Consider the following 25,963-nt stretch of genomic DNA (forward strand, 5'->3'; position numbering starts at 1 on the left):
ATCTTAATTTTGAAAAATTGTTGAACAAACGATTGTTAAGCAAGGGCTGCCAACTGTTGAACCAACTGAAATTTATAGAGTGCCCTAAAAACAGGTTTGTTGAGGAAGAAATAAGTAAAAGGACACCCACACTCACCCCTGCACACAAAAGTATGACTTTTTTTCTCCCCAGGAAAAGACACAACCAGTAAACAGATTCCTGGACACTATGGCTAGCAGTTTTTTTAAAAAATCTAGGAATATTCCTCTGCACAAAATCCTTAAATAACATGTAATATATTACTAGATCATCAAATCACCCAATTTGTAACTGCCTAAATCATCTTTGCTTTTATTGTTTCCGTGCAAAAAGGCCCAAACAAACCAAACCCACAAAGGACTAAATTTATTTCCTAGTAATTCAATGTCCTTACTTTCAGGATTAGGAAATGGAAGCTGCGTATTATCAGTCAGGATGAATCCTTACATGATATTTACTAGGTCCATGTAATGCTATCATGGGAAATAGGAAAACACCGTGAAACCCCTGTATTGTGCATGGGGAATGTAGAAGCAATTTTCCAAAATTTAATCCCAAAACAATACAAAAAACAACAGACAATTATCAAACAAATCTTTCACCATGAATGCAAATGTAAGTATAAAAATATATATTCAGGGAGGGAGAATAGGAGATGGATCGAGAATGAAAGAAATTATCTCAATGAAGCTCCATGTAGACCAAATTATTTACTAATGAGTTATAATCTCATAGAGGAGTGTTTCCTTTGATCTACACCAGAGTTCCCCAATCCCTAGTCCATGGCCTTGACCCAGCCTGTAATCTTTTGGGAATGGGGCCAGGCAAGCGGCAGGCAAGAGCATGAGTGTGTGAAATTCCATTTGTGCAAATGGCAGGTGCGTGCACAAAACCATCTCTCTCATCCTGGCCACTGCTAGTCTGCAGAGGCAGAAAGCTTAGGGACAGATGATTTATCCTATGTACAAGCTTGACTCATTTTATATATTAATTCAATAAAAAAATCAAATGTGCTTTAGAAGTCTTTTGTATACATATATTCTAAACTTAAATATTGCTACCATGATCATTAGGTATTTTAAAACAATGAAATAAGTAATTTAAGCAACAGAATACATATCCACATCATCATCTGTCCAAAGGAACATTTTAAGACTCTTTAATTGAGAGATTTAAAGATACATTTAAATATATTATTTTAAATAAGTGGGATTTATGGATGCTTTATATGTAAATAATTTGTGTCCTCTATATTTACATATCAATACATTACATTATGACAAATATCTGATTGTGCTCTTTACTAATTTGATTCTTTTTTTCTGCCAACACATTACTTACAATTGCGTTCATCACTTGTATTTATGGGTATCAATTTATTTAAATATATAATAGAGATGCCCACACAAAATACTGTAAAATACTATATGCTGTAAAGCATCAATTTGATTGTACAACAGATGTATAGCAGCCAGAGTTGCTATGAATTGTACAAATTGAAATATTTTAATAGTTTCCCTTACAATTTAATAAAATCACTTTGCCGGAGTAATAGCTAATAAATGGGATATTTCACCATTAATTTTCATATTTTGTGATAAACCAATTTAACAAAATTATCACAAGCTTGATGAAAAGAGAAAATAAAACAAAAAGGGCACTACCTGTATCTGAATTTCGATCTTCATTTCTGGGTGGACTAACATTAAACTGAAGTTTACGTTTCATGGAAGATTTTTCTTTCATGTCCTTCGCCACATCACTTCTATCCACTTTTGCAGTTTTGTTGTAGGAGGCAATCTTGTCCTTGCTCTAATAAACAAAAAATATATTTTTATAAGTACAACATTTGCATAAGACTGACAATAAACAAAATAAGCACGTTCATTGAAAGCTTCAACTGGACTAACCAACAATAGTTTCCCCTGTTTCCTAATTTACAACACTTTAGTAAGATTATAAAACTTTATTGTGAAACTTTTGTAAACATAGTTGTAACAAAATGCTAAAAGCCTGACATCTTCTATTTTTATAGATAAAAATAAAATAGTTATTGTACAAAACTGAGCTAGAAAAAATAGAATTATGCAATTAAAAAGCTATTCCAAATTTCCCTATTTCAAGAAAAAATATAAAACAAATTATTAGTTTGATCAACTTATATCAACATATTTTATTGAAGTCAAAAGAAAAAAAATCAATAAGATATAGTAAACTGATTCCTAAAACTACAACTGAATCATTCAGGTATGTCACAGACACATAGAAGATTGACAGCAGTAAAAGACCTCATGGTCCATCTAGTCTGCCCTTATACTATTTCCTATATTTTATCTTAGGATGGATATATATTTATTCCAGGCATGTTTAAATTCAGTTACTGTGGATTTAGCAACCACTTCTGCTGGAAGTTTGTATCAAGCATGTAGAGTACCTACTCTTTCAGTAAAATAATATTTTCTCATGTTGCTTCTGATCTTTCCCCCAACTAACCTCAGATTGTTCCCCCTTGTTCTTGTGTTCACTTTCCTATTAAAAACACTTCCCTCCTGAACCTTATTTAACCCTTTAACATATGTAAATGTTTCGATCATGTCCCCCCTTTCCCGTCTGTCCTCCAGACTATACAGAATGAGTTCATTAAGTCTTTCCTGATACGTTTTATGCTTAAGACCTTCCACCATTTTTGTAGCCCATCTTTGGACCCATTCAATTTTATCAATATCTTTTTGTAGATGAGGTCTCCAGAACTGAACACAGTATTACAAATGCTCTATACAGCGGAATCACAATCTTCCTCTTCCTGCTTGTTATACCTCTAGCTATGCAACCAGGCATTCTACTTGCTTTCCCTACCACCTGACTGCACTATTCATCCATTTTGAGACTGTCAGAAATCACTACCCCTAAATACAATACTCAGTGGCTGTTGTTTGTTGCAGGTAATGCCAAACATCATGCAGGGCTTAAGTAACCAGTATTACATTGAGATCATAGTTGTAAATGCAATTCTTGCTTTTCTCTTTGTCTTCCCTTTACCCCCTTGGCAGGAATAAAAGATCGTCAGTTCCGGTTCCTATATACAAACAAGTCTGGTAGCAGCTTTAAGCTGTGTGCAGCAGATGCTTCAGGCCACTGATTGTGTTCTAATATAGTACACATAATACACAACAGAGGGCATCTGAGTAACTGATTAAGCATATAATCAAGGGTGCTTTTTATACAAAACATATAATACACATACATATTCTGTGTATACAGGTGAAACTCAAAAAATTAAAGTATCATGCAAAAGTTCATTTATTTCAGTAATGCAACTCAAAAAGTGAAATGTAATACATGAAAGATTATGAAAACCCCAATCCAACACAATTCTGATTGCCAAGCTCTGCAGTCCCCACTGATGGCCAGTCCTGGAAACCTTTGCCTCATCGCATGCTGACATCAGAGCAAACTAATGGCTGCCTAGGGCAGTGTTTCCCAACCTTGGCAACTTTAAGATATTTGGATTTCAACTCCCAGAATTCCCCAGCCAGCAAATGCTGGCTGGGGAATTCCATGAGCTGAAGTCCAGAAATCTCCAAGTTGCCAAGGTTGGGAAACACTGGCCTAGGGGACTGGGGCATCTTAGTCTCTCTGCTTCCCTAGTCCCTTTGGCCACCTGTTTCTGAAGCCTTTTTTCCTCCTTTTCCTGGGCCTTAGATGCTCTCTTGGTGGAGATAGCCTTAGCCTTAATCTTGGCTGCAGTTCCCTTGATCACCTTTCCAGACTTTGCAGAGACATGTCTGGAGTCCTGACATTCAGCCTTATCAGTCTTACAGTCTTCAACCACCTTCATGAGATCTTTAATAGGTACTGGAGATGCCATTTTGGGATCTGGTGTACCAGACTGTCTCTTCAGCAGGCTTAGTTAAGTCTCTGTTCTCTGTGGGGAGCATGAGGCTCTACATACAGGGGCTCCCTAACAACTTGTGGCCTCAGCAACTTTACCTATTGGCCTTCTGTGGCTGTAGCTGCGAAAGCCAGACCTATGTAATCTCACCGTTCCGAAACCTGAACATCTGCCGTTTGATCTTCCTCGTGGGTCAGCGGTTTGGAGTTAGCACCTACTCTGCTGGCTGCTCCCAGCAGCTGATCGGCAGTGAGATTTGAACACAAAATATGCTGCTCTGGAACTGCTCTCCCTTTTGAGCAGGCAGCCAAGAGAGCCACTCCATTCCAAGCCTCAAGCTATTCTATTACTCTGGCTGTTTTTTTAAAAGGCAAACCGTGGTGTGATTGTAAAAAGGCTGTGTTGCAAGCCACTCACCGAATGCCTATTCCTCTGCTGTTTGTAGGCTCGAGCTAAGAGCTCTTCACGCCAGACATCTCTCGCCAGATTTTAGCTGTAGTGGACTCGAGCCAATGGCCCTTCACTCTACATCTCAAAATGGCACTGGCTGTCTTGACATCTGACAGCCTTTTTCTGGTGCCCAAAAAGCCAGCGAGCCAACGGCTCTTCACACTGCAATTGCGAGGCTGCCTGCTTATACTGAGAGCCTCGTAGAATCCAGGCATAAACAAATTGTATTCTAAGTTTGAACAAACTGCAAGAGTTTCCCTAATATGCCTAATTAAACCTTAGACTGAGTTGAAACTGGGGACCATTGACTGGAGGCGTGTCTTCAGTTTGGAACTTAGTCTAAAGAGCTACAAGAGAAGAATCATCCCATGCCTGAAGTCTATCACCACCACACCGAAGAACTGACTGTTCAGTTATCTAATTAATGAGAAAAATCTGTACAGTAGACAACAAAAGCCAAGATGAGACAAATAACCCAATCCTAAAGTATTCCCATCACTAAATCATGTGAATATTTTAACTAGGCACTCTTGTAATACAATTTTCATTAAACAGCCCTATAATAATGCAGAGTAAAAACCTTCCTACATACCTTTTCATTATTAAGAACCAAAGTATTCTTATATCTTAGCCTGAACAAAATCTCAGCCATCTAATGTTTGTTACTGTTTCTCTTAACTCATGTCTAATCATGATTTTTAGATTCTGAATAACAGAATAACAGAGTTGGAAGGGACCTTGGAGGTCTTCTAGTCCAACTCCTTGCTCAGGCAGGAAACCCTATACCATTTCAGACAAATGGTTGTACACTCTCTTCTTAAAAACTTCCAGTGTTGGAAGCAACTTCTGGAAACAAGTTGTTCCACTGATTAATTGTTCTGTTAGGAAATTTCTCTTTAGATCTAGGTTGCTTCTCACCTTGATTAGTTTCCATCCCTTGTTTCTTGTCCTGCCTTCAGGTGCTTTGGAGAATAGCTCGACTCTCTCCTTTTTGTGGCAACCCCTGAGATATCTAGGAGTTGCCACATCAGTCATACTTAGTCTTTTAGTTTTTCATTAAACTAGACATACCCGATTCCAGCAACTGTTCACTATCTTTTTTACAACCCTGGTGACAAAAACTGGATGCAGTATTGCAAGTCTTACCAAGGTCTTACCTAGACATTATAAAATGGTACTAACACATTCTGTGATCTTATTCTATTCTTGTTAATGCAGTCTAAAATAGCGTTGGTTTTTTTTTTAAGCAGCTGCAGCATACTCTGACTCATATTTAAATGATTGTTAATAGGACTCCAAGATATCTCTCACAATTACTACTATTGAGCCAGGTACCATCTATACAAGTCATGGTGAACCGTTTTTGGCTCGGGTGCCAAAAGGATGTATGCGTGAGCCCAATCCCAGGCCCTCCCCCATTCATGCGCACAACCACCATGCCATCCTCACAGGCATGCACACAACACCCCTCACCAACGCTGCCCAGCTGTGCATGCACACAGGCCTCATTGAAGCCTGTGGACTCCTGAAGCCTGGGAATGGCAAAAAATGACCAAATGGGCCAACCACAAGTTCATTTCCGTTGGGCTGTTTTCCACCATCCCCAGGCTTCAGGAGGCTTCCCTGAAGTCTGGGCACAGAAAAAAATGACCCAACCAGAAGTTTAGTACTTGGCTATATGGGCCATTTTTCGCTGTCCCCAAGTTTCAGGAGGCTTTCCTGAAGCCTGGTGAGAGCGAAAATGGCCCCAAAAGATGAAAATCAGCTGGCCAATGCATGCATGCTGGAGTTGACATAGAGCAAGACTTGCGTGCCCTCAGATATAGCTCTGTATGCACCTGTGGCATGCATGCTATATGTTCATCATTACTGATCTATACTATAGCTGTGCATTTGTTTTTTACTGCCTAAATGTAGAGCCTTACTTTTTCACTATTGAATTTAATTTTGTTACATAGTGCCCAATATTCAAGTCTGTCAAGATCCTTCTGTATCTTAAGTCTGTCTTCTGGAGTGTTGACTATTCCTACCAGCTTGGTATTGTCTGCAAATTTGATGAGTTCCCTTCATCCAAATCATTGATGACAATGTCAGAGTACTGGGCCTAAAACAGAGCCTTGAAGCACCTCACTGCATACTTCCTTCTATGTAGATGCAGTTCCATTGAGGTATATACATTGACTGTGGTTGGTCAGCCAAATCCATCTGATGGAGATGCTGGCCCTATCTTAGTAGGTTACGGTCTACTTTATCAAATGCCTTACTGAAGTCCAAGTAAATTAGATCCATAGGATTCCTCTGGTCCACTAATTTGTCAAAGAATCACTTTGTCAAAGAATGCAATAAGATTTGTCTGGCATAATCTGTTTTGGACAAACCCATGTTGACTTTTGGTTATTACTTTTATTGCCTCCAAGTGTTTGCTGATTCATTGCTTGATTATCTTTTCCAGAATTACCCAGGTATTGAAATCAGGCTGATAGCTTTGTAGTTTCCTGAATCTATTTCAACCCCACCCCCTTTTTAAAATGAGAACTATTTTTCAGTCTCCTGGTAGTTCCCTGGTGCTCCAGGAACAATATAGTTCAATGGTTCTGAGATAACGTTTCCAGTTCCTTTGAAATTTTAGGTTGTAATCCATCTGGTCCTGGTAATTTAAAGTAATCTAGGGTAGACAGGTGCTCTCTTACCATTTTCTTCCTTATTTTAACCTGTATTCCTAATCTGTTTTTTATGGTATTGTTTTTGATACATTCCTGAATATTCCAGAAATTATAGATACAGAAGACCTCTCCTCCATAAACAGAAAATGACTAATTAGCAATGCTCTTTTCAACAAAATCTAGTGGTCTTTCCTGAGAAAGATAAACTTTGAACTGTTTAATTACCGTATTTTTCAGAGTATAATATTCACCTTAGTTTTTGGGGAGAAAAATGGGGGAATGAATCTGCTTATCAGATATTCATCTGGCTAGCATCCTTAGTATGGTCAGTTTCAGCACATTACTTTATTCCCTGGTTAGGGCTTAAAAAAAACCTTATTGGAGAAAGAGCTTGCAAGCCAGTAAGAGCTGGGAACATTGTTAGAACCTGGTTAGGGCTGGAAAGAAAAATTCTGAGCAAATAGAGCAATGAAAAAAAACCCTGCAAAGCCTTAGGGCTTGGAAAACATTCTTCACAGAGAATAAAAATGAAAGACCTTGCAAGCTGGTAAGAGGTGGGAACATTGTTAGCACCTGGTTAGAAGCATTCGGAGCAAGTAGAACAATAAAAAAACCTACAAGGACAGGGTTTGGAAAACATTATTCACATAGAGTAACAGTGAAAGAGCTTGCAAGTGAGTAAGAGCTGGGAACATCACTAGCACCTGATTAGGGCTAGAAAGAAACATTTGGAGAAAGTTAGAGCAATGAAAAAAACTGCAAAGACAGGGCTTGGAAAACATTCTTAGCAGAGAATAACAATGAAAGAGCTTGCAAGCAGTAAGAGCTGGGAAGAGTGTTAGCACCTAGTTAGGACTGGAAAGAAACTTACTTGGAGCAAGTTAGAATAATGAAAAAAAAAACTCTGCAAAGACTTAGAGCTTGGAAAACATTCTTTGCAGATAGTAACAATGAAAGAACCTGCAAGATAAGAGCTGGGAAGATCGTTAGCATCTAGTCTCTTTTAGAAGGGAAAAGGGTGTGTCGTATACTCTAATAATTCATACTGCATGATGTTTGTTGAGATAGAACAGGAAGGGATAGTCTCTATAATACAATTTCCCATCTCACCTCATATACTATTTTAAATCTTAAAATTAATGCTATGAAATATCATATTCAGTATGTTAAATGAAACAGCAAGTTACCTTCAAGCAATTTCACCAGTTATTATGACACACTGAAATGAAAAGAAAAAATACAACAAACAGTATCATATCAAAGGAGTAGGGTTTTTTTAGCATGTGAATATAGCAACTCCTTTCGTACCATTAAAATCCATTATTCAACTAATTGTTTTTGACTCAAAAAGATTCTGTTTCCATATATTAGCTAAAATGTAATCTTAAATTATTTTTTATACCTTTCTTCCAGTTGGTTTCTCCACCATGGTGCTATCGCTGACAGAATTCTGAACTTGAACTGTCTTTGTTGACCCAAACCTGGGCATTTTATAGTTGTTCACTAAATTTATCTTGCACCAATATGCTCATTATGTATCTGCCAAGCAAAAAAAAGAAAGAAATAGAAATAGAAATAACAACCTGTATGTATGAAATTATTTAGCTACACAGAACAGATAAGAAATCTTTATAGAAGTTTATATGTAGTAGCATAAATTATATCGAGGCTCTTAGAAACATAAATATACTAGCTATATGGTTCTGTTATCTTTATTCATCTGATAAACATAAAGAAATGAAAAATAAATAGTGGAAATGAGGTAGCTGGCATTTTCTCTGGCAATTCAGACTATCGACGTAATAGTTTTCAGTTGCTTAATAAATGGGCACGCAAGCTCAGGTCCAGTGTGCATGCGCATACCAGCCAGTTGATTTCTGAGCGCACTAGGAGTTGGGAAACAGCCTGTTTTCATCCTCCGGAGGGGGTGGTTAAGGCCCGTTTTTTGGCCTCCCCAAACTCCAGAGTTTTTCTAGGAAGGGAAGGATGAAAATGGTCTTCCCCACCCCACTCCGCAGTCTTCCGGAGGCTGGAAAAGTTGTTTGCAAAGTTCCAGTTGGACTGGAAGGTCCTCTTTTTTTTTGGGTTCCCCAGGCTTCAGAGGCTTTCTAGGAGCCAGGGTAGGGTGAAAAAATGGCCTACCCCACACCTCCGGGGGCCAGAAATGGCCCGTTTCCCAACTTGAAGTTGGAAATGGGCCATTTATGGCCTCCAGAGGGTCTCTGAGGGGTGGGGAAGGCTGTTTTCACCCTCCCCAGGCTCCTAGAAAAGTTCTGAAGCCTGGGAAAGTGAAAAACAGATGTGCCATTGCGTGCTGGGAACGGGATGTGTGTGTACGCATGGAGTTATGAGTATGGGCACGCACGCACGTAACTCCCTGACACCTCCCCTTTTTGGACACAAACCAAAAAAGGTTCACTATCACTTGCCTAGCATATTGAAGAGAATGATTACAAGGGTACATGCAGTAAAGGGCAGCTATTCGTGGCCCTCCTGGAATGCTTAGATGGGGAGGAGTGCACAGGCGTCCCCGCACACCCATTGTTCAATTTCCTGCACATGCGCAGAATCATGGCCCAAAGCAGTCCTGCCCGGGAGCCACCAGCGGGAAGAAATCCTCCAGGAATGAGAGCAGCTCATCAGGGAAACAACGTTGTTCCCGCTTTGCCCGCTTGCCAGGAAGGAGAGCAGCTTGTTGGGGAGACAACGTCGCTCCTGCTTTGCCTGCTTGCGAGTCTCCCTGATGAGCTGCTCTCCATCCTGGAGGATTTCTTCCTGCTGGTGGCTCCCAGACAAGATTGATCGGGGTGCCTCTGTCACTGCAAGCGAGCGAAGCGGAAGTGATTGGCAAGTAGGCAAAGTGGGAGTGACATTGTCTCCTCAACAAGCTGCTCTCCTTCCTGGCAAGCGAGCATGATGTCTTCTCCCCCATGAGCTGCTCTCCTTCCTGGAGGATTTCTTCCCACTGGTGGTTCCTGGGTGGGACTGACCGGGTGCCTCTGCTGATGCTGCAGCATCAGCAGCGGCAAAGGCAGCCCGGTCAATCCTGCCTGGGAGTCACCAGCAGGAAGAAATCCTCCAGGAAGGACAGCAGCTCATGGGGAAAATCTGGCAAATGGGCAAAGCGGAAGTGAAGTCATCTCCCCAACAAGCTGCTCTCCTTCCTGGGTGGGGTGGTGAAATTCTGCTGCTGCAGATGCGCAGAAGCCGAATCTCGCATGTACCACCAGTGGTGGCAAAGCTGCATGCGCAGCTGCCCAACCCTGGGTACATGATGACTTTCTTCCAGTACTTGAGGGGCTGTCACAGAGAAGAGGGGATTAACATTCTCCAAAGCACAAGAGGGCAGGACAAGAAATAATGGTGGAAGTTTGTTAGAGAGAGATCTAACCTAGAAATAAGTAGAAATTTTCTGACAGTGAGAACAATCAATGGGATATCTTGCCTCCTAGAGTTGTGAGTGCTCCATCATTGGAGGTTTTCAAAAATAAACTGGATAACCCTTTTTCTTTTTAAATAATTTTGTTGGCTTTTTTATAGTTCACATTTTGTAGATGTTTAATGGAATATATTAAAACAATATTGTCTTGAATTTTGCCTAAACGTAAGTACATATTTTATTAAATAAAATACCAAATTTTATTGAAAGGGAGTTAAAATATTACATAAATTTGGAAACACAATGTTCATCTAGAAAAAGCTGAGCTAAAGTATTCATAGACTGATTCAAATTTTCAAAATTACTATTTTGTACGGCTAAAGATTGGATTATATGTTAATATTTATTCTTGTATAAATAATGATCAAATCGATATGCAATTTAATATATGTTTTTATTTTCAAAAGCGCCCCATCCCGCCGGATGATCGAAGCTGTCCCATGGGCTCCTCTGACGGCTGGATGCCACGCGTCCCACTCATCCTCGGGGCTGAGCCGCTGGCCTCTAGCTGATGACTGCCGGGCGGCCTTGGGGACAGCTGCCGCTGCCGTTGGAACAGTGCCAGCAGGGATCCTGGGAGGATGTCCGGAATGCCCGCCGCCGGGCACTTGAGGTGGGACACACGGCAGCAGCTTCAGAGAAGCAGGCGGGCATCCCCTCAATACATCCAGCCGGCGGAGGAACCCGTGGGGCAGCTTCGATTATCTGGTGGGACGGGGCTCGGCTCCATCAACCCCCACCCTAATTTCCCGCCTTCGGGGGCACCTTTGGGAGGGTGCAGGAGTTGGTGAAATGCTCCGAGCAGAGGGCTGTCAGCTGCAGAATTCCTGAGCTGAGGATGCCGCCATGGGAGACGCCGGCAGTGAGGGCAGCAAAGCCCCCAGCTTGCCGTCCCATTGCCCCTACGGGTTCTGGGGGGAAAGTAAAACCAGGAATGGAGGAGGGAGGGGGAGAACGGAAGGAAGGGAGCATCTCCACTTCGCAGAAATTTGACTTTCACGGGCGGTCCTGGAATGTATCCCCCGTGAAAGTCAAGGGAACACTGTATCATTGTCAAGACCATGAGCAATTTACAAATTGCTTTATAGTAGTCCTTAGATTACAACCCTAATTGAGACGAGAATTTACATTGCTCAGTGAATATTTAATTATATGAAGTATCATGAATGTGCTGCTCAAAAACCACTGTCCCATCATTCCTGGTTGCAGAAAGGACTCAAATCTATCAATTATGCATTGTCAATGCTAAAATTACAATCCACAAACTGTAATAAGATATAGACCCTATATCTTTCTTGCAAATTGCCTTTGCTTTAACTTCTCCCATTTACCAATCCCCCCCCCCCCCCATCTGTTCTTTGGTTGCCCCATACAGCATGGCCAAAATGAAGAGGCTACTGCATTTCTCTGCTGATACCCTCTGCCACTATTGCCCAAGCTGACTTTCAAGATCTTCTTCATCTTCACTCTTTAATGGGTTTGCCATTTGTTTCCCAGCCTCAAATCTACAATGCAGGGACACTGTCTGCTTTAATAGGGCATTCTGGTGGGGATGTCTACTTCACCAGTCTCAACCCAACTCAGCCTTGCCAGGAAGACTCTTCTTTTTTTTTTACTACCTACTTCGGTAGGTGTGGCTTGGTGGGCGCGACAAGGAAAAGATTCAGCAAAATATCCATTCCCTCCCCACTCCAGGGAAAGGTGACTGCATAATTCCCATTTCCTCCCGATCAGCTGGGACTCAGGAGGCAGAGAATAGATTGGGGTGGGACCAATCAGAGGTGGTATTTACCAATTCTCCGGACTACTCAAAATTTCTGTTACTGGTTCTTCAGAACTGGTCAGAACCTGCTGAAACCCACGTCTGCCATAAACCATATATCAGACATTGTTTCCATCAAAAAGAATAGGAGTAGAGCAGATTCTTATATAGGCTGCAACCAGCTGTCACCAGTCAGGTTTATTTTTTTGCTGGGAGAGAAGCCTAATAGACTTTCTCTACTCTGTTTCCTTCTCTACTCATTGCATGCTTGGGCTGGGAAGTTTTTAGTCCTCCTCCTCTGCCTCTTCCAGCTGCTCAGGTGTTGCTTGTGATTCTTTTTTAGGCTGAGATTCAGAATCTGGGCCTGAGCCTTGACAGTTGCACCACTAACTTTCACATTAAGCGTTTGAAGTAGGAACAGACAAGTCTCACAAATCCACAATCGAGCTGGTGTTTGGGCTGCACCAGCAATGACAGCAGCAATTGAATGGTACCCCCATTTCTCTATTCAATGGTTAAAAATTCCCTCTCACCACTACACTCACTAAATGGTAAGAAGAGTGTTGTGTACATAGACACCCTATTTGCATACCGGCCGCGGATTGGTCCAGACGTGGCCGGGGAAATTCGAGCGATTGTCAAGCCACGCCTCTGCAAAAGAAAAACTTTTTAAAAGAAGCCGCAAGCTGCAGCAGGGCATTCTGAAGCACTGAGATCGCTTGTACTTGTTAACCCTTTGGGACCCGTTCCAGTCAACCCAATAAAATGAGTTAAAGACTACAACGTTTTTGTCCCTGCTTCCAGAACCAAACACTGGCGACAAAGGTCCAGAAGTGGCGTGCAACTAGAACAACCTGAAACAATGGACTCTTCAGTGGCTCAATCTCCAGAATACTTCAACGCAGAAAAGGGCACATGGAGCACATATATGGCCAAATTCTGAATCTTCCTGCAATGTCCCTGCTTCCAGAACCAAACAAAGAAGTTCATCTGCACTTGGAGGTGAATGCTGCTTTGCCAAAGGTATTACTTAGCCAAGGGATTCCCATGTAGCAAATTGAGTGTAGGGAGGAATGGTGGAGAGACAGCCCTGCATACATAGTTGACAGAGCCCCTATATCATAGAGCTTGAGGCAAGCCAGCATCAGTGAGGCCAGTGAAGGGAGGGAGGCAAAAAAGTTGACAAAGCTCAGCTGGGGTGATGGGGCAGGAGTCTTAAATGCTGGCTGCTCACCACATGCTCAATTTTGATCATTTGACCACAGGGATGTTTATAGTTTATTAGATTTGTATGCCGCCCCTCTCCGAAGACTTGGGGCAGCTCACAACATAACAGTGATACAATGCATTACAAATCCAATAGTAGAAAATTAAATCAATTTTAAAAACATTAATAATATAGTAAAATCCCTAACTATACAATCATACACATTCAACCTAATCCATTATACAGTAAGGCCAAAAACATAATAAAAAAGGGGGAGAAGGTGGTAATTATCCCCACGCCTGGCGACAAAAGTGGGTCTTCAGCATTTTACGGAAGGCGAGAAGGGTGGGGGCTGTTCGAATCACTGGAGGGAGTTGATTCCAGAGGGCCGGCACCATCACAGAGAAGGCTCTTCCCCTGGGTCCCGTCAGTCGACATTGTTTGGTCAACAGGACCCGGAGAAGGCCAATTCTGTGGGACCTAATCGGCTGCTGGGATTCATGCGGCAGAAGGCAGTCTCGGAGATATTCTGGTCCAATGCCATGTAGGGCTTTATAGGTCATAACCAACACTTTGAATTGTGACAGGAAACTGATCAGCAGCCAGTGCAGGCCGTGTGGTGTTAAGTGTTAAGATATGTACAAAGACTGATCATAACTATTTTTTTTCCAGTGCTATCCTAACTTTGAACACTTGCTGAATAAATTGATATAACCCATGGACTACTTGCATATTTTACAATATATTTCCTCCATACAAGATGGTCAATCAAATCTGATTTAGCACATCAATCTCTCTAAAGCATTTTTGCTCACAATTTCATATTTTTATTCATTTTTCACCAACTGAATCAAGGATGATCTGCAGCAGGGGTCTCCAACAGTGGCAACTTGTGGACTTTAACTCCCAGAATTTTCCAGCCAGCAAAGTCAAGGTTGGAGATCCTTGATCTATGGCATCTTAATTAACTATAAATTAAAATGGAAGACAACTTATGTCAATCATTATAATTCTAAAAATAAATACTATTGAAGGTTACTCATGCCCCTATCACCTCATAGTTAGATTACTGCAACGTGTTCTACATGGGGCTACCCATGAAAAGCGTTCGGAGACTACAACTGGTCCAAAACACAACTGTGCGAGCTATTGTGAGTACACTTAGGTACACCCTCATCACACCAACTCTCCGCAAGCTGCACTGGCTCTCAATCAGTCTTCAGACGCAATTCAAGGTGTTAGTTATCACTTATAAAGCCCTACATGGCTTAGGACCAGACTATCTTTAGGACCGCCTTCTACCACACAGCTCCCAGTGATCGATAAGGGCCCAGAGAGTTGGCCTTCTCTGGATCCTGTCAGCTAAACAATGGTGGCTGGCAGAGCCATGGGGAAGGGCCTTCTCTGTGGTGGCTCTGGCTCTCTGGAGCCAACTACCTACTGAGATCTGCCCCCATTCTACTGGCCTTCCAGAAAGCTGTACAGACCTGGCTTTTGCAGCAGGCTTGGGCCATTGATCAAATCCAGCCACAAGAGATATGCACGGTGTGAATATAAGTTTTAAATTATCTTTTTAAATTGTTTCTTTAGCTGTTGTTCTCCTTGCTGTAAGCTGCCCAGTGTCCTTAGGGAGTTGGGCAGCATATAAATTAAACAAACAAACAAAAATGTTTTCAGATTTAAAATGCCCTTTTTTATTCCATTACTCAACAGCGGACTGATCTTTTATCTTTTAAAATAATCTACAAATTTTATTTATATATTGACAGTATTTTAGCTTTTCTGGATGACAGTTCAAAAATAAGAGGTAATTCCACATTTCTAGATAAACATTATGGCTACTAAGGAAGAAAAAAGCAAAATAATAATTTTAACTATTGAACCAATAGGATAAAGTAGTTCTCCACATTGGAAATCAAAAGAAGCTAACATCTTACTGCCACCTACAGGAGAAAAGGAAACTATTACCTAATTTTGGATTAAAATTTAATCTCCAAATTGTAGAGAAAAAAACCAATATGCAAATTTATATTGAAGACTGGTTTTTTTTCCCATACTGAGCATCTTATAAAATCTTTTTTGCTACATTGAAAATAATGCTCAAGTGAGGCTCTACTAATGCAAGTTAAAGAATAAATACTATTTGATGGACCTTCCTTATTGCTTTGGGTAATTCATGAATATTTTGAGTTTCTATTTAAAATGATTGTTATGATTATGGTAGTGTATGACTTTTATGAAATTTGTCTTAAAGTAGCAGCAAGGATTTGTACAGATCAAGCGCCCTGATGATATAAGATGTTTTAAGCAATAGATTGTCTAACAAAGTTCTCATGTTAAAGTTAATTTTTTCTAAAATGCATATGCCCCAGCAGCATTGTTTGGTGTTTATTAAATATACATGAAGAATAATTAATTCTTTTATAGAAGTTAAATTGTGAGTACAGGTAATCCTCGACTTACAATAGTTCATTTAGTGACCATTCAAAGTTACAACATAGGGTGTCCAGGGAGAAATCATTTTGAATTTCCCTGACACTTCCCTGTAACTTGCGATCTAGTTAAGGCGCGGTCATAGATGACATCATACCAAACGGCTAAGCCGTAGAGAAATATCGGTAGCTGAGGAAGCAAGTTGTTGCCACAGTTACCCTCATTTTTGCTTGACTCTGCCAGGCAGCGCGATCCCATTTTTTTTTTCATGATTTCCCCCTGATTTTTAAACATTTTAATACAGTTTGTTCCCCCCCTGATTTATTCTGTTTTTTTCACGATTTCCCTGATAATTCCCTGATATTTCCCGAACCACCAATTTTCCTGATAATTCCCTGATTTCCGTTTTCTAGGTTTTCTGGTCACCCTGCAACAGTACTGAAAAAAGTAATTTATGACTATTTTGCAGCATCCCCATGAGCATGTGACCAAAATTAAGACGTTTGGCAACTGACTCCCATTTATGACAGTTGCAGTATGCTGGAATTATGTGATCCTCTTTTGCAATCTTTCGACAAGCAAAGTCAATGGGAAAACTAGATTCACTTAACAACTTTATTACTAATGTAAGAACTGCAGTGATTCACTTAACAGATATGATGATGATGATGATGATGATAATAATAATAATAATAATAATAATAATTTTATTGTCATTGTCAAAACAACGAATTGTCATTGGCAACGAAAGTCGTGTGACACCCAGAGACCAGTTCCACCATACATAAAATTTAAAAATAGAATAAAAAATAGAATAAAATGTCTCACCCACTACAAATTCCCCACCCTGAACCACTCAACCATTTACATGACAAACCGAGTAATATTGTCCAACAGTTCACTGATGGTGACCCTTTAGTTTGTTGTTAAGTGCGAGTATAGCTCTAGGATAAAAACTATTCAGGAAACGGCGAGAAAAGTCATAAAATGAGCAAAACTCAACTGAACAAATTTTTCACTTAGCAACATAAATTTTGGGCTCAATTGTGGTTGAAAGTCAAGGAGTACCTGTATTTAAATTATCTCTTGGTTACAATAAAATAAGATCACTTTGAAGGACACATCTAGGATATTACTATGTACATCATGATTTACTATCTGCTAACATAATTCTCTTTCTGGAAATCTGCAATATTAGCACAGTTAACAAAGATGCACATTTTAAAGCATATCCTCATCTAGAGGAACATGCAAACATGCATTCATGGAATTTACGGTATTCAAAATTAGAAACCGAATGAGTACATAACAATGATATATTCAATACAGACTGTTATTGAAAACCAACTCTATTTTGTGTACATTAACATCTTGTTATTAATACATTCCCAAAAGGACCAATATGTCAGACTGCCAATGGGCCAAATACAGTGATCCCTCTATTATCGCGAGGGTTCCGTTTCAAGACCCCTCGCGATAATCGATTTTTCACGATGTAGGGTTGCGGAAGTAAAAACACCATCTGCGCATGCGCGCCCTTTTTTCCTATGGCCGCGCATGCGTAGATGGTGGAGTTTGCGTTCCCCGCCGCCCACGCAAAGGGGAAACCCCGATTCGGCTCCTCGCTGCTGCTGCGCTACCGAGCAGATCAGCTGCTGGGCGGCCGAAGGAACCTTCCCTGGGTCTTCCCCCTCTTGCTGGCGGGCCGGCGAGCGGCGGGCATCAGCGAGGAGCCGGGGTTTCCCCTTTGCGTGGGCGGCCGGGAAGACCCAGGTTGGGGGTTCGGGGGGGTGCTGGGAAGCCCCCCAGGCTGGCTGCGACCTTTTAAAACAGCCGCGCCACTTCCCAGCTGAGTCCTGAAGCCAAACGCGGAAGTTCGCCTTTGGCGTTTGGCTTCAGGACTCAGCTGGGAAGCGGCGCGGCTGTTTTAAAAGGTCGCAGCCGGCCTGGGGGGCTTCCCAGCACCCCCCCGAACCCGGGTTGGGGGTTTGGGGGGGTGCGGGGAAGCCCCCCAGGCCGGCTGCGACCTTTTAAAACAGCCGCGCCGCTTCCCAGCTGACTCCCGAAGCCAAACGCGGAAGTGGTTTTTTTTTAATTAATTTTTTTAAAAAAAAATCACGATATAGCGTTTCGCGAAGATCGAGATCGCGAAACTCGAGGGATCACTGTATATCTTAATCAAGTAATACAACCAGTAAACTTTCATTATTGTATTTTATTCTACAGCTGTAGCAAGGATAACACAAACACAGTAACAGAAACCATGGAAACTTCTTGATTGATCCAATTATTTAGGATTCTACAGATGGAACACTTTCACTTGGAAAAAAAATCCAGTCTCATACACTATACTATAGTTTGCTTAGTCAATGCTTATTAAGTAAGCAGTCATCTGGACTTTCTGCATTCCATCCAGCATCACTAGAATGGAGTTTGTGACAATAGTACAGTGGTATCTTTACTTATGAACTTAATTCGTTCCGTGATCAGGTTCTTAAGTAGAAATGTTTCTAAGAAGAAGCAATTTTTCCCATAGGAATCAATGTAAAAGCAAATAAAGCGTGCGATTGGGGAAACCACAGGGAGGGTGGAGGCCCTGTTTCCTCCCAGGAGATTCCTAGAGACGCCCCACAGAGGCTTCTCCCCACCTTTTCCGGCCCTGGTTCCTCCCAGGAGATTCCTAGGGAGGCCCCACAGAGGCTTCTCCCTCCCTTTTCCAGCCCTGTTTCCTCCCTGGAGATTCCTAGGGAGGCCCTACGGAGGCTTCTCCCTCCCTTTTCCGGTTACAGTTTTGGAGGCTCGGGTTGGTAAGTAGAAAATGGTTCCTGAGAAGAGGCAAAAAAATCTTGAACACCAAGTTCTTATCTAGAAAAGTTCATAAGTAGAGGCGTTGTTAGGTGGAGATACCAATGTACAAGATTTTAATCCCATTTAACTTTTGTATGTCTCAAATTTTCCTTCCTTACCCTATTCCTTTACCTTTCCAGTTTTAATGCAATCATTGTATAGGCCAGTGATGGCAAACATACCATATGCGTCACAGGTAGCACACAATGCCATATCAGAGGACACACGAGGAATTGCCCTATGTCAGCTCCAGCACGCTAATTTTCAGCCTTCTTTTGGGCCATTTTTGCTCTCTCCAGGCTTCAGAAAGCCTTCTTAAGTCTGGGGACGACGAAAAACGGCCCAACTGAAAGTTAGTTTCTGAACTTTTGGCTGGTCTATTGGGCCATTTTTCGCCATCCCCAGGCTTCAGAAGGCTTTCCTGAACTCTGGGAAGAGCCAAAAACAGCCCAATGGGCCTATCAAAAGACCGGAGGCTTCAGTGAGGCCTATGCACATGCATGGGGGAGGGGTGTCAGCATGGGTGATCATGTGCAGGGGTCAGCAGAGGCATTGTGTGCATGCGCGGGGGAGGGCATTGCATTATGGGTGTAGTCACACACTTTTGGCACTCAAGCCAAAAAAGGTTCACCATTACTGGTATAGGCACTGGCCCAGCTAGCAATTTGAAAGCAAATACAAGTAGAGAAATAGGTACCACTTTGATGGGACTGTAACAGCATTCCCTGCACCTTGGAGTATAGTTATACTGGCCACATGACCACAGAAAGACCTTCAGACAACATTGGTTCCCTAAGCTAAGAAATAGAGAAGAGCACCACCCTAAAGGCATCATTATAGGTCTAATCCACAAAGCAGCCAAAGCTTCATGAAACAGTTATTTTTCTCTGTCAGCTGTAATATTCAGATTAATATTCTATTCTTCAAAGTTTACACTTTTGTTCACTTAAGCCATAACCGTTCATTCAAATCAACATAATTTGACTTGGCCCCTTTATTAAAAGTTGACAAAATCCCATGATTACCTGCGCAATAATAAAGCAATATGGGGTCCTTTTTTATTATTCCCTTGTCTTGCAACAAGTTCATTGGTTCTTTTGATTAAGAAAAATGCAAATTCAAGGATAATCAGAGTAATTTAAGATTCATTTTCTTTTCCTTAAAATAAAGCAAATGGCTGTAATCCATCTAATTGTAAATCAAAATTCTGTTTTGATTTACAGAGGACCAATTCTGTCCTGCCTTTCCACAATAAAGGTTCATTATAAATGACATAACCATGGGAACTACACTCAACAAAGGAAAAATGATATTGACTATTAGAAATAAGTTCATCTGCTATGCTTTTGATATATTAATCCAGTTACACTTTTATTTTCTAATATGCATGCCTACATGTGTTATTAATTATAAATAAAAATCTATAACTTTTGAATTAAACAGATTGAGCAAATTATTCCCCACTTTAGAGAGAGCTGTTCCACATTTAATGACATACAGTGGGGGGGGGAAAGTATTTAGTCAGACATCAATTGTGCAAGTTCTCCCACTTAAAAAGATGAGAGAGGTCTGTAATTGACATCATAGGTAGACCTCAACCAAGAGAGACAACATGAGAAAATACATCTAGAAAATCACATTGTCTGATTTTTAACGAATTTATTTCCAAATTATGGTGGAAAATAAGTATTTGGTCAATAACAAAAGTTCATCTCAATACTTTGTTATATATCCTTTGTTGGCAATGACAGAGGTCAGACATTTTCTGTAAGTCCTCACAAGGTTGGCACACTATTGCTGGTATGTTGGCCCATTCCTCCATGCAGATCTCCTCAAGAGCAGTGATGTTTTGGAGCTATCGCTGGGCAAAACAGACTTTCAACTCCCTCCAAAAGTTTTTTATAATGTTGAGATCTGCAGACTGGCTAGGCCACTCCAGGACCTTAAAATGCTTCTTACGAAGCCACTGAAGGAATTGCTCTTGCAGTGTATTTGGGATCATTGTCATGCTGAAAGATTCAGCCACGTTTCATCTTCAGTGCCCTTGCTGATGGAAGGTGGTTTGCACTCAAAATCTCACAATATTCTTTCATCTACACGGATCTACACCATTTATTCTTTCATGTACACGGATCAGTCGTCCTGGTCCCTTTGCAGAGAAACCGCCCCAAAACATGATGTTGCCATCCTCATGCTTCACAGTAGGTATGGTGTTCTTTGGATGCAACTTAGCATTCTTTCTCCTCCAAACACGACGAGTTGTGTTTCTATCAAACAGTTCTAATTTGGTTTTATCTGACCGTATGACATTCCCCAAATACTCTCCTGGATCATCCAAATGCTCTCTAGCAAACTTCAGACAGGCACGGACATGTACTGGCTTAAGCAGAGGGACACGTCTGGCACTGCAGAATCATGAGTCCCTGGCAGCGTAGTGTGGTGCTGATGGTAGCCTTTGTTACGTTGGTCCCAGTTCTCTGCAGGTCATTCACTAGGTTCCCCCGTGTGGGTCTGGGATTTTTGCTCACTGTTCTTGTGATCATTTTGACCCCACGGGATGAGATCTTGCATGTAGTCTCAAATCAAGGGAGATTATCAGTGGTCTTGTATGTCTTCCATTTTCTACTTATTGCTCCCAGAGTTGATTTCTTCACAGCAAGTTGCTTGCCTATTGAAGATTCAGTCTTCCCAGCCTGGTGAAGAATTACAATTTTGTTTCTGGTGTCCTTCGACAGCTCTTTGGTCTTCACCATAGTGGAGTTTGGAGTGTGACGTTTGAGGTTCTGGACAGGTGTCTTTTATATATAACAAATTCAAACAGGTGCCATTACTACAGGTAATGAATGGAAGACAGAGGAACTTCTTAAAGAAGAAGTTACAGGTCTGTGAGAGCCAGAAATCTTGCTTGTTTGTAGGTGACCAAATACTTATTTTCCACCATAATTTGCAAAGAAATTTGTTAAAAATCAGACAATGTGATTTTCTGGATGTGTTTTCTCATGTCGTCTCTCATGGTTGAGGTCTACCTATGATGTCAATTGCAGGACTCTCTCATCTTTTTAAGTGGGAGAACTTGCACAATTGGTGTCTGACTAAATACCTTTTTTCCCCACTTTATAACATACAAACTGATTGATAACTGTATAAAATATCTTATCCTAGAATTTGCACATCAAAAAACTAACACAATTTGCTATTTCTAACCAGAGCCTTCTACATAAACAAATAATATACCCATTAGGATTTGAAAACCTCTCCTACCCATCTCCAATGTCACCACTATCAAAAGTTCCACTATTCAGTCTTTGAAACGGAATAAGGCACCTAGAGATTTTCTACTCTTGAAGTTTTTTAGGACATATATTGATTGGTGAGCCCCATTGTTAACTGAACTGCTCTCTCATATAAATAATGCAGGTTGCATCCTGCCTGATTCTTCATATATTAAAAAAAGAGGCAAGGGTGATCCAAAATATTATAGACCTAGAGTCTTCTTAGAATCATGACTAAGATAAGTGCAAAATATTTTTGGAGTAAAACAGAAGACTTGATGATGGAAAAAAAGAAACCTCCTTACTGGAAGAACAAACTGCAATTAAGATCAAAGCGCTCCATAATAGACAAATGTTTTGCTTTACACCTTCTCATAACGAAATGAGTAATTAAAAACAAGAAACTGTTTACCGCCTTCATAGATCTCAAGTGTGGTTTTTAATTCTATAATATAAACATTATTTGGAAGAAATTAGCCATATTAAAAATGGAACCCAGATGTATACTCTTGATTAAGGCCCTCTATTCAAAACCTAATTAAAAGTGTATGGTGGTGTAAAACCTTACCCATCAAAAATACTTGTTTGTCAACTGTAGTTCCCTTTTATCTTTAGATATCTAAAATCCCTACTTGAAAGAACAGTCCTCTGGGACTTGAACTGATGATTGTCCTATTTCCTCTTGGGCTCTAACATATCTATTGTTATCAGCACTGTTAAGTTTATACACAAGTCGGTTTAGCTAAGAGTCTATTAGTATATTAAATATATTGGTGTAATGAGTAAAGGCAATATATTTATCTGAACATTGATGTTTGTATTGAGCACATATATATTTTATTATGGAATTTTCTTTTACCTATTTCATCTTGTAAATAGACCTTGTATTTTACCTTTGTTTTATTTTATTGATATGGTCATAAGACCAATCAATCAATGAACATACTAAACTCAGTCTTATGTTGAATGTTTGGCCATAAAGTCGAATAATATTGTTTGGGAATAAATCATACCAAAATCTGTGTCCTTGTTTTAAAAAACACAGCTCTAAATTGAACACCATACAGATAGAATATACTGTATACTAAAAATTTAAAATTTATGAGATACCAAAGTTTGTATATCTAAGCAGTATATATTAATGCAACAAAAGGTTTTTTTTTTAAAAAAAAGGCTATTTTTGTTTAAATATTTTTACAACTATTTTTGCAACTATTATTGCCGTATTCATTTTCCTAAGTGGGAGTTACTTTCTTTAAAGAAAATATTGCCATGGTATTATATTTAAAATGGCAGGAAATATTTACATTATAAAACATGTTTTAAAATTAATTAGAATACAAATCAAAAATATTTTTATTTTATTGTTTAACTCAATGTTTGTAAATAGAAAAAAAAAATAGTTCAGCCAATATTATTTTGGAAGCTTCACACAATTACCATCACACTGGAAAATGCCAGAACATTTTGCAACAGATTGCTCACACAGCAAATATGGAGAGCAACATAAGTGTTGTTTCTTTGAATATCAAACAAGAGAAAACATATTGGAGAAAAATTACCTTTGTTGATTGTTTTAATAAACACAGAACTATAGTTATCAGATTACTATCACCACGTCCAAAGTGAAGACAAGTACAATGGAGCAGGGGTGTCAAACTCAAGGCCCATGGACCAAATTATGCCCACGGGGTGCTTCAATATAGCCCATGGGGCCACCCTGGAAACAGCAAAGAATCAGCCCATGGTACTTCTGCCAATAAAAACAGAATTTATGAGGGATGCATGAGGCACTCCTGGGCTCAATTTTCAGTTGCAACGGCCTCCTCCAGCCCTTTGCCAGAAAGAATGGAGTTTGAGAGGGCCATTTTCTGCAGGAAGATCTCTCCAGCCCCATCTAGCAAAGGTGGGATTCACTTCATTATTATTATTTATTAGATTTGTATGCCGCCCCTCTCCGAAGACTTACCTTCACTATCGGTTTGCAACCCTATCCCTAACCATGACCCTGCTCTCTTTCTTCTGAGATCTCAGAAAATAGTAAAGTTTGTTCAAAGCTATACAGTACACTTGACTTAAGCAGGATTAGACATTCATTTTAAAATCATCCTTATTCATTCTGCTTAGTAACTACATTCTCTGATAAGTCAATGGTTATTGAAGTTCTATGCTAAGTACAGAGAAGAGACAAACTCAATAAAGGTAGTCCTCACGTTACGATCAGAAACAGTAAGGATTAGGCATCCCCTCACAGGAGCGCGAGAGAAGCTGTCTCGCCGCGGCGCTGACCACACCCCTTCCCTTCTAAGTAGATTGATGTATAGGGGGAAGAAAGTTTGGGTTTTCTCCCCCTATGCCAATTGATGAATTTGCTTTTTGTCAATAAAACATCCAAGGGAGCTTAGATAGATATTTTACCTCTGGTCTTTGGAAGGAGGCTATTAGAAAAGAAGGGAAAATTAAATTAGGACCCAAAATTTACAGTGCCACTAGAATAGTTAGCTGAAGTAACGAATCCATGAAACAATAAATTAATTCTGTGGAGAATGAAATGATATGGTGAAGACTTGAAATAATATGCCAAAAAGTAGATGATTAGAGAAAAGCATTTATTTACTTGTTTGTTTGTTTATTTGTTTGTTTATTTATTAGATTTGTATGCCGCCCCTCTCTGCAGACTCGGGGTGGCATACAAATCAACCTCACTCTGAAACATGCATGCATGCATATATACATGCATACACACACTAACTAACTCATTCACTGGGATTTTAACTCATAGAAGAGTGATTTTCCCTGAAGGAAGGAGGAAGAAGGGCCACATTATTGAAGAAAAAAACTTTTACAGGAACAGAAAAAATACAAAAGAAAAGATTAATTAGAGGTGATGCTTTTCTTGAATACTCACTGTGGAGATAGTATGCTAATTGAGGTTCTAATACCACAATATCATAGTCATATGGAAAGGTCTATGTTTAATATGATATTTGGATCTCATTTCAATAAGATCAGATAAATTTAATATGTTTGTGGTACAAACACTGTAAAAATATTTAAAATATTTACTTAGTTTACAAATCATCTTGTCTAGTATTCAATTTTTCACTTCTGGGCTTTCAACTTTCTTTTTTAGTTGAAAACCAGTATATTTTAACCAATATGCCAATTATTATTTTATTTGTCACACAGCATTTCACATTTTTATCCACTTATTGAGATCTGGAATAGTCTATATTTGAATTGCATAGCCAATTATCCTTATTTCTGGATTCTGTATTTGTAGATTTGTTTACCCGTGTTTCCTCAAAAACACAACCTACTCCAAAAATAAGTCCTAGCCTAATTTTGGGGAAGGTGGTCAAATATACGCCGTATCCCCAAAATAAGCCCTAGTGAATGGGATGGATATGGCCAGTCCAGGAGGCAGCTCTTTCCTTCCCCATCATCTCAGGGCTGATTGGCTCCTTAACTGCAACTCGTAGATCAGCTTGATTCAGTGAGAGCTGGGAATTCTGTCCCTCCGGGTGCCTGGAGATGTTCCCAGTGCACTTTTACTAGCCCCAGCCCTTCCCAAGGCACCAGGCAACGTTGCAGCCGAGTCCAACTTGAGAAATGGGTTCCCTCACAGTGCTTCCTCTCTGGGCCTCATCTGCCTCAGAAGCCAGAGATCCTGCAGACATCCCAGCCACATAAATAGCATCCAAATCCCCAGTTTGTTCATAACCCAAGTGAGCCATGCAGCTTCTCCACCCGGCCCGCCCACCACACCTGGGCCTGCTGGGCACCATCCAACCAAGTGGTGGGGAGGCTTCGGAACAATGACTGTCTAGCACCCGCCGGCCTGGCAAAAGCAAAGCAGAAGCTCCCTCTCTGGCTGGCCCACAAGACCCCTGGGGATGAATCAGATGCTTCACTAGAGAAACTGTCCCGTACCAACCCAGGCTTCCTAAATCTCTCTACAGATTGTCCCTCTCGCAAA

At 40.5% G+C, this 25,963-nt stretch overlaps 1 protein-coding gene across 4 annotated transcripts in view; it reads right to left on the minus strand.

Moving 5' to 3' along the window:
• ANKRD12 (ankyrin repeat domain 12) overlaps positions 1-25,963 on the minus strand; it is a 65,287-nt gene that overhangs the window by 33,315 nt on the left and 6,009 nt on the right. For 2 of the 4 annotated variants that reach the window (XM_070747542.1, XM_070747541.1), the window contains exons 2-3: positions 8,427-8,563; positions 1,684-1,831 (exon numbers count right to left, since the gene is read on the minus strand). In XM_070747542.1, coding sequence (XP_070603643.1) covers positions 1,684-1,831; positions 8,427-8,513 — 235 coding nt within the window. In that variant the 5' untranslated portion in view covers positions 8,514-8,563. The remainder of the gene's footprint in view (positions 1-1,683; positions 1,832-8,426; positions 8,564-25,963) is intronic. The other 2 variants (XM_070747544.1, XM_070747543.1) reach the window with 1 other exon arrangement.

The sequence above is a fragment of the Erythrolamprus reginae genome, chromosome 3 (assembly GCF_031021105.1).
Source record: "Erythrolamprus reginae isolate rEryReg1 chromosome 3, rEryReg1.hap1, whole genome shotgun sequence".
NCBI lineage: Eukaryota > Metazoa > Chordata > Lepidosauria > Squamata > Dipsadidae > Erythrolamprus > Erythrolamprus reginae.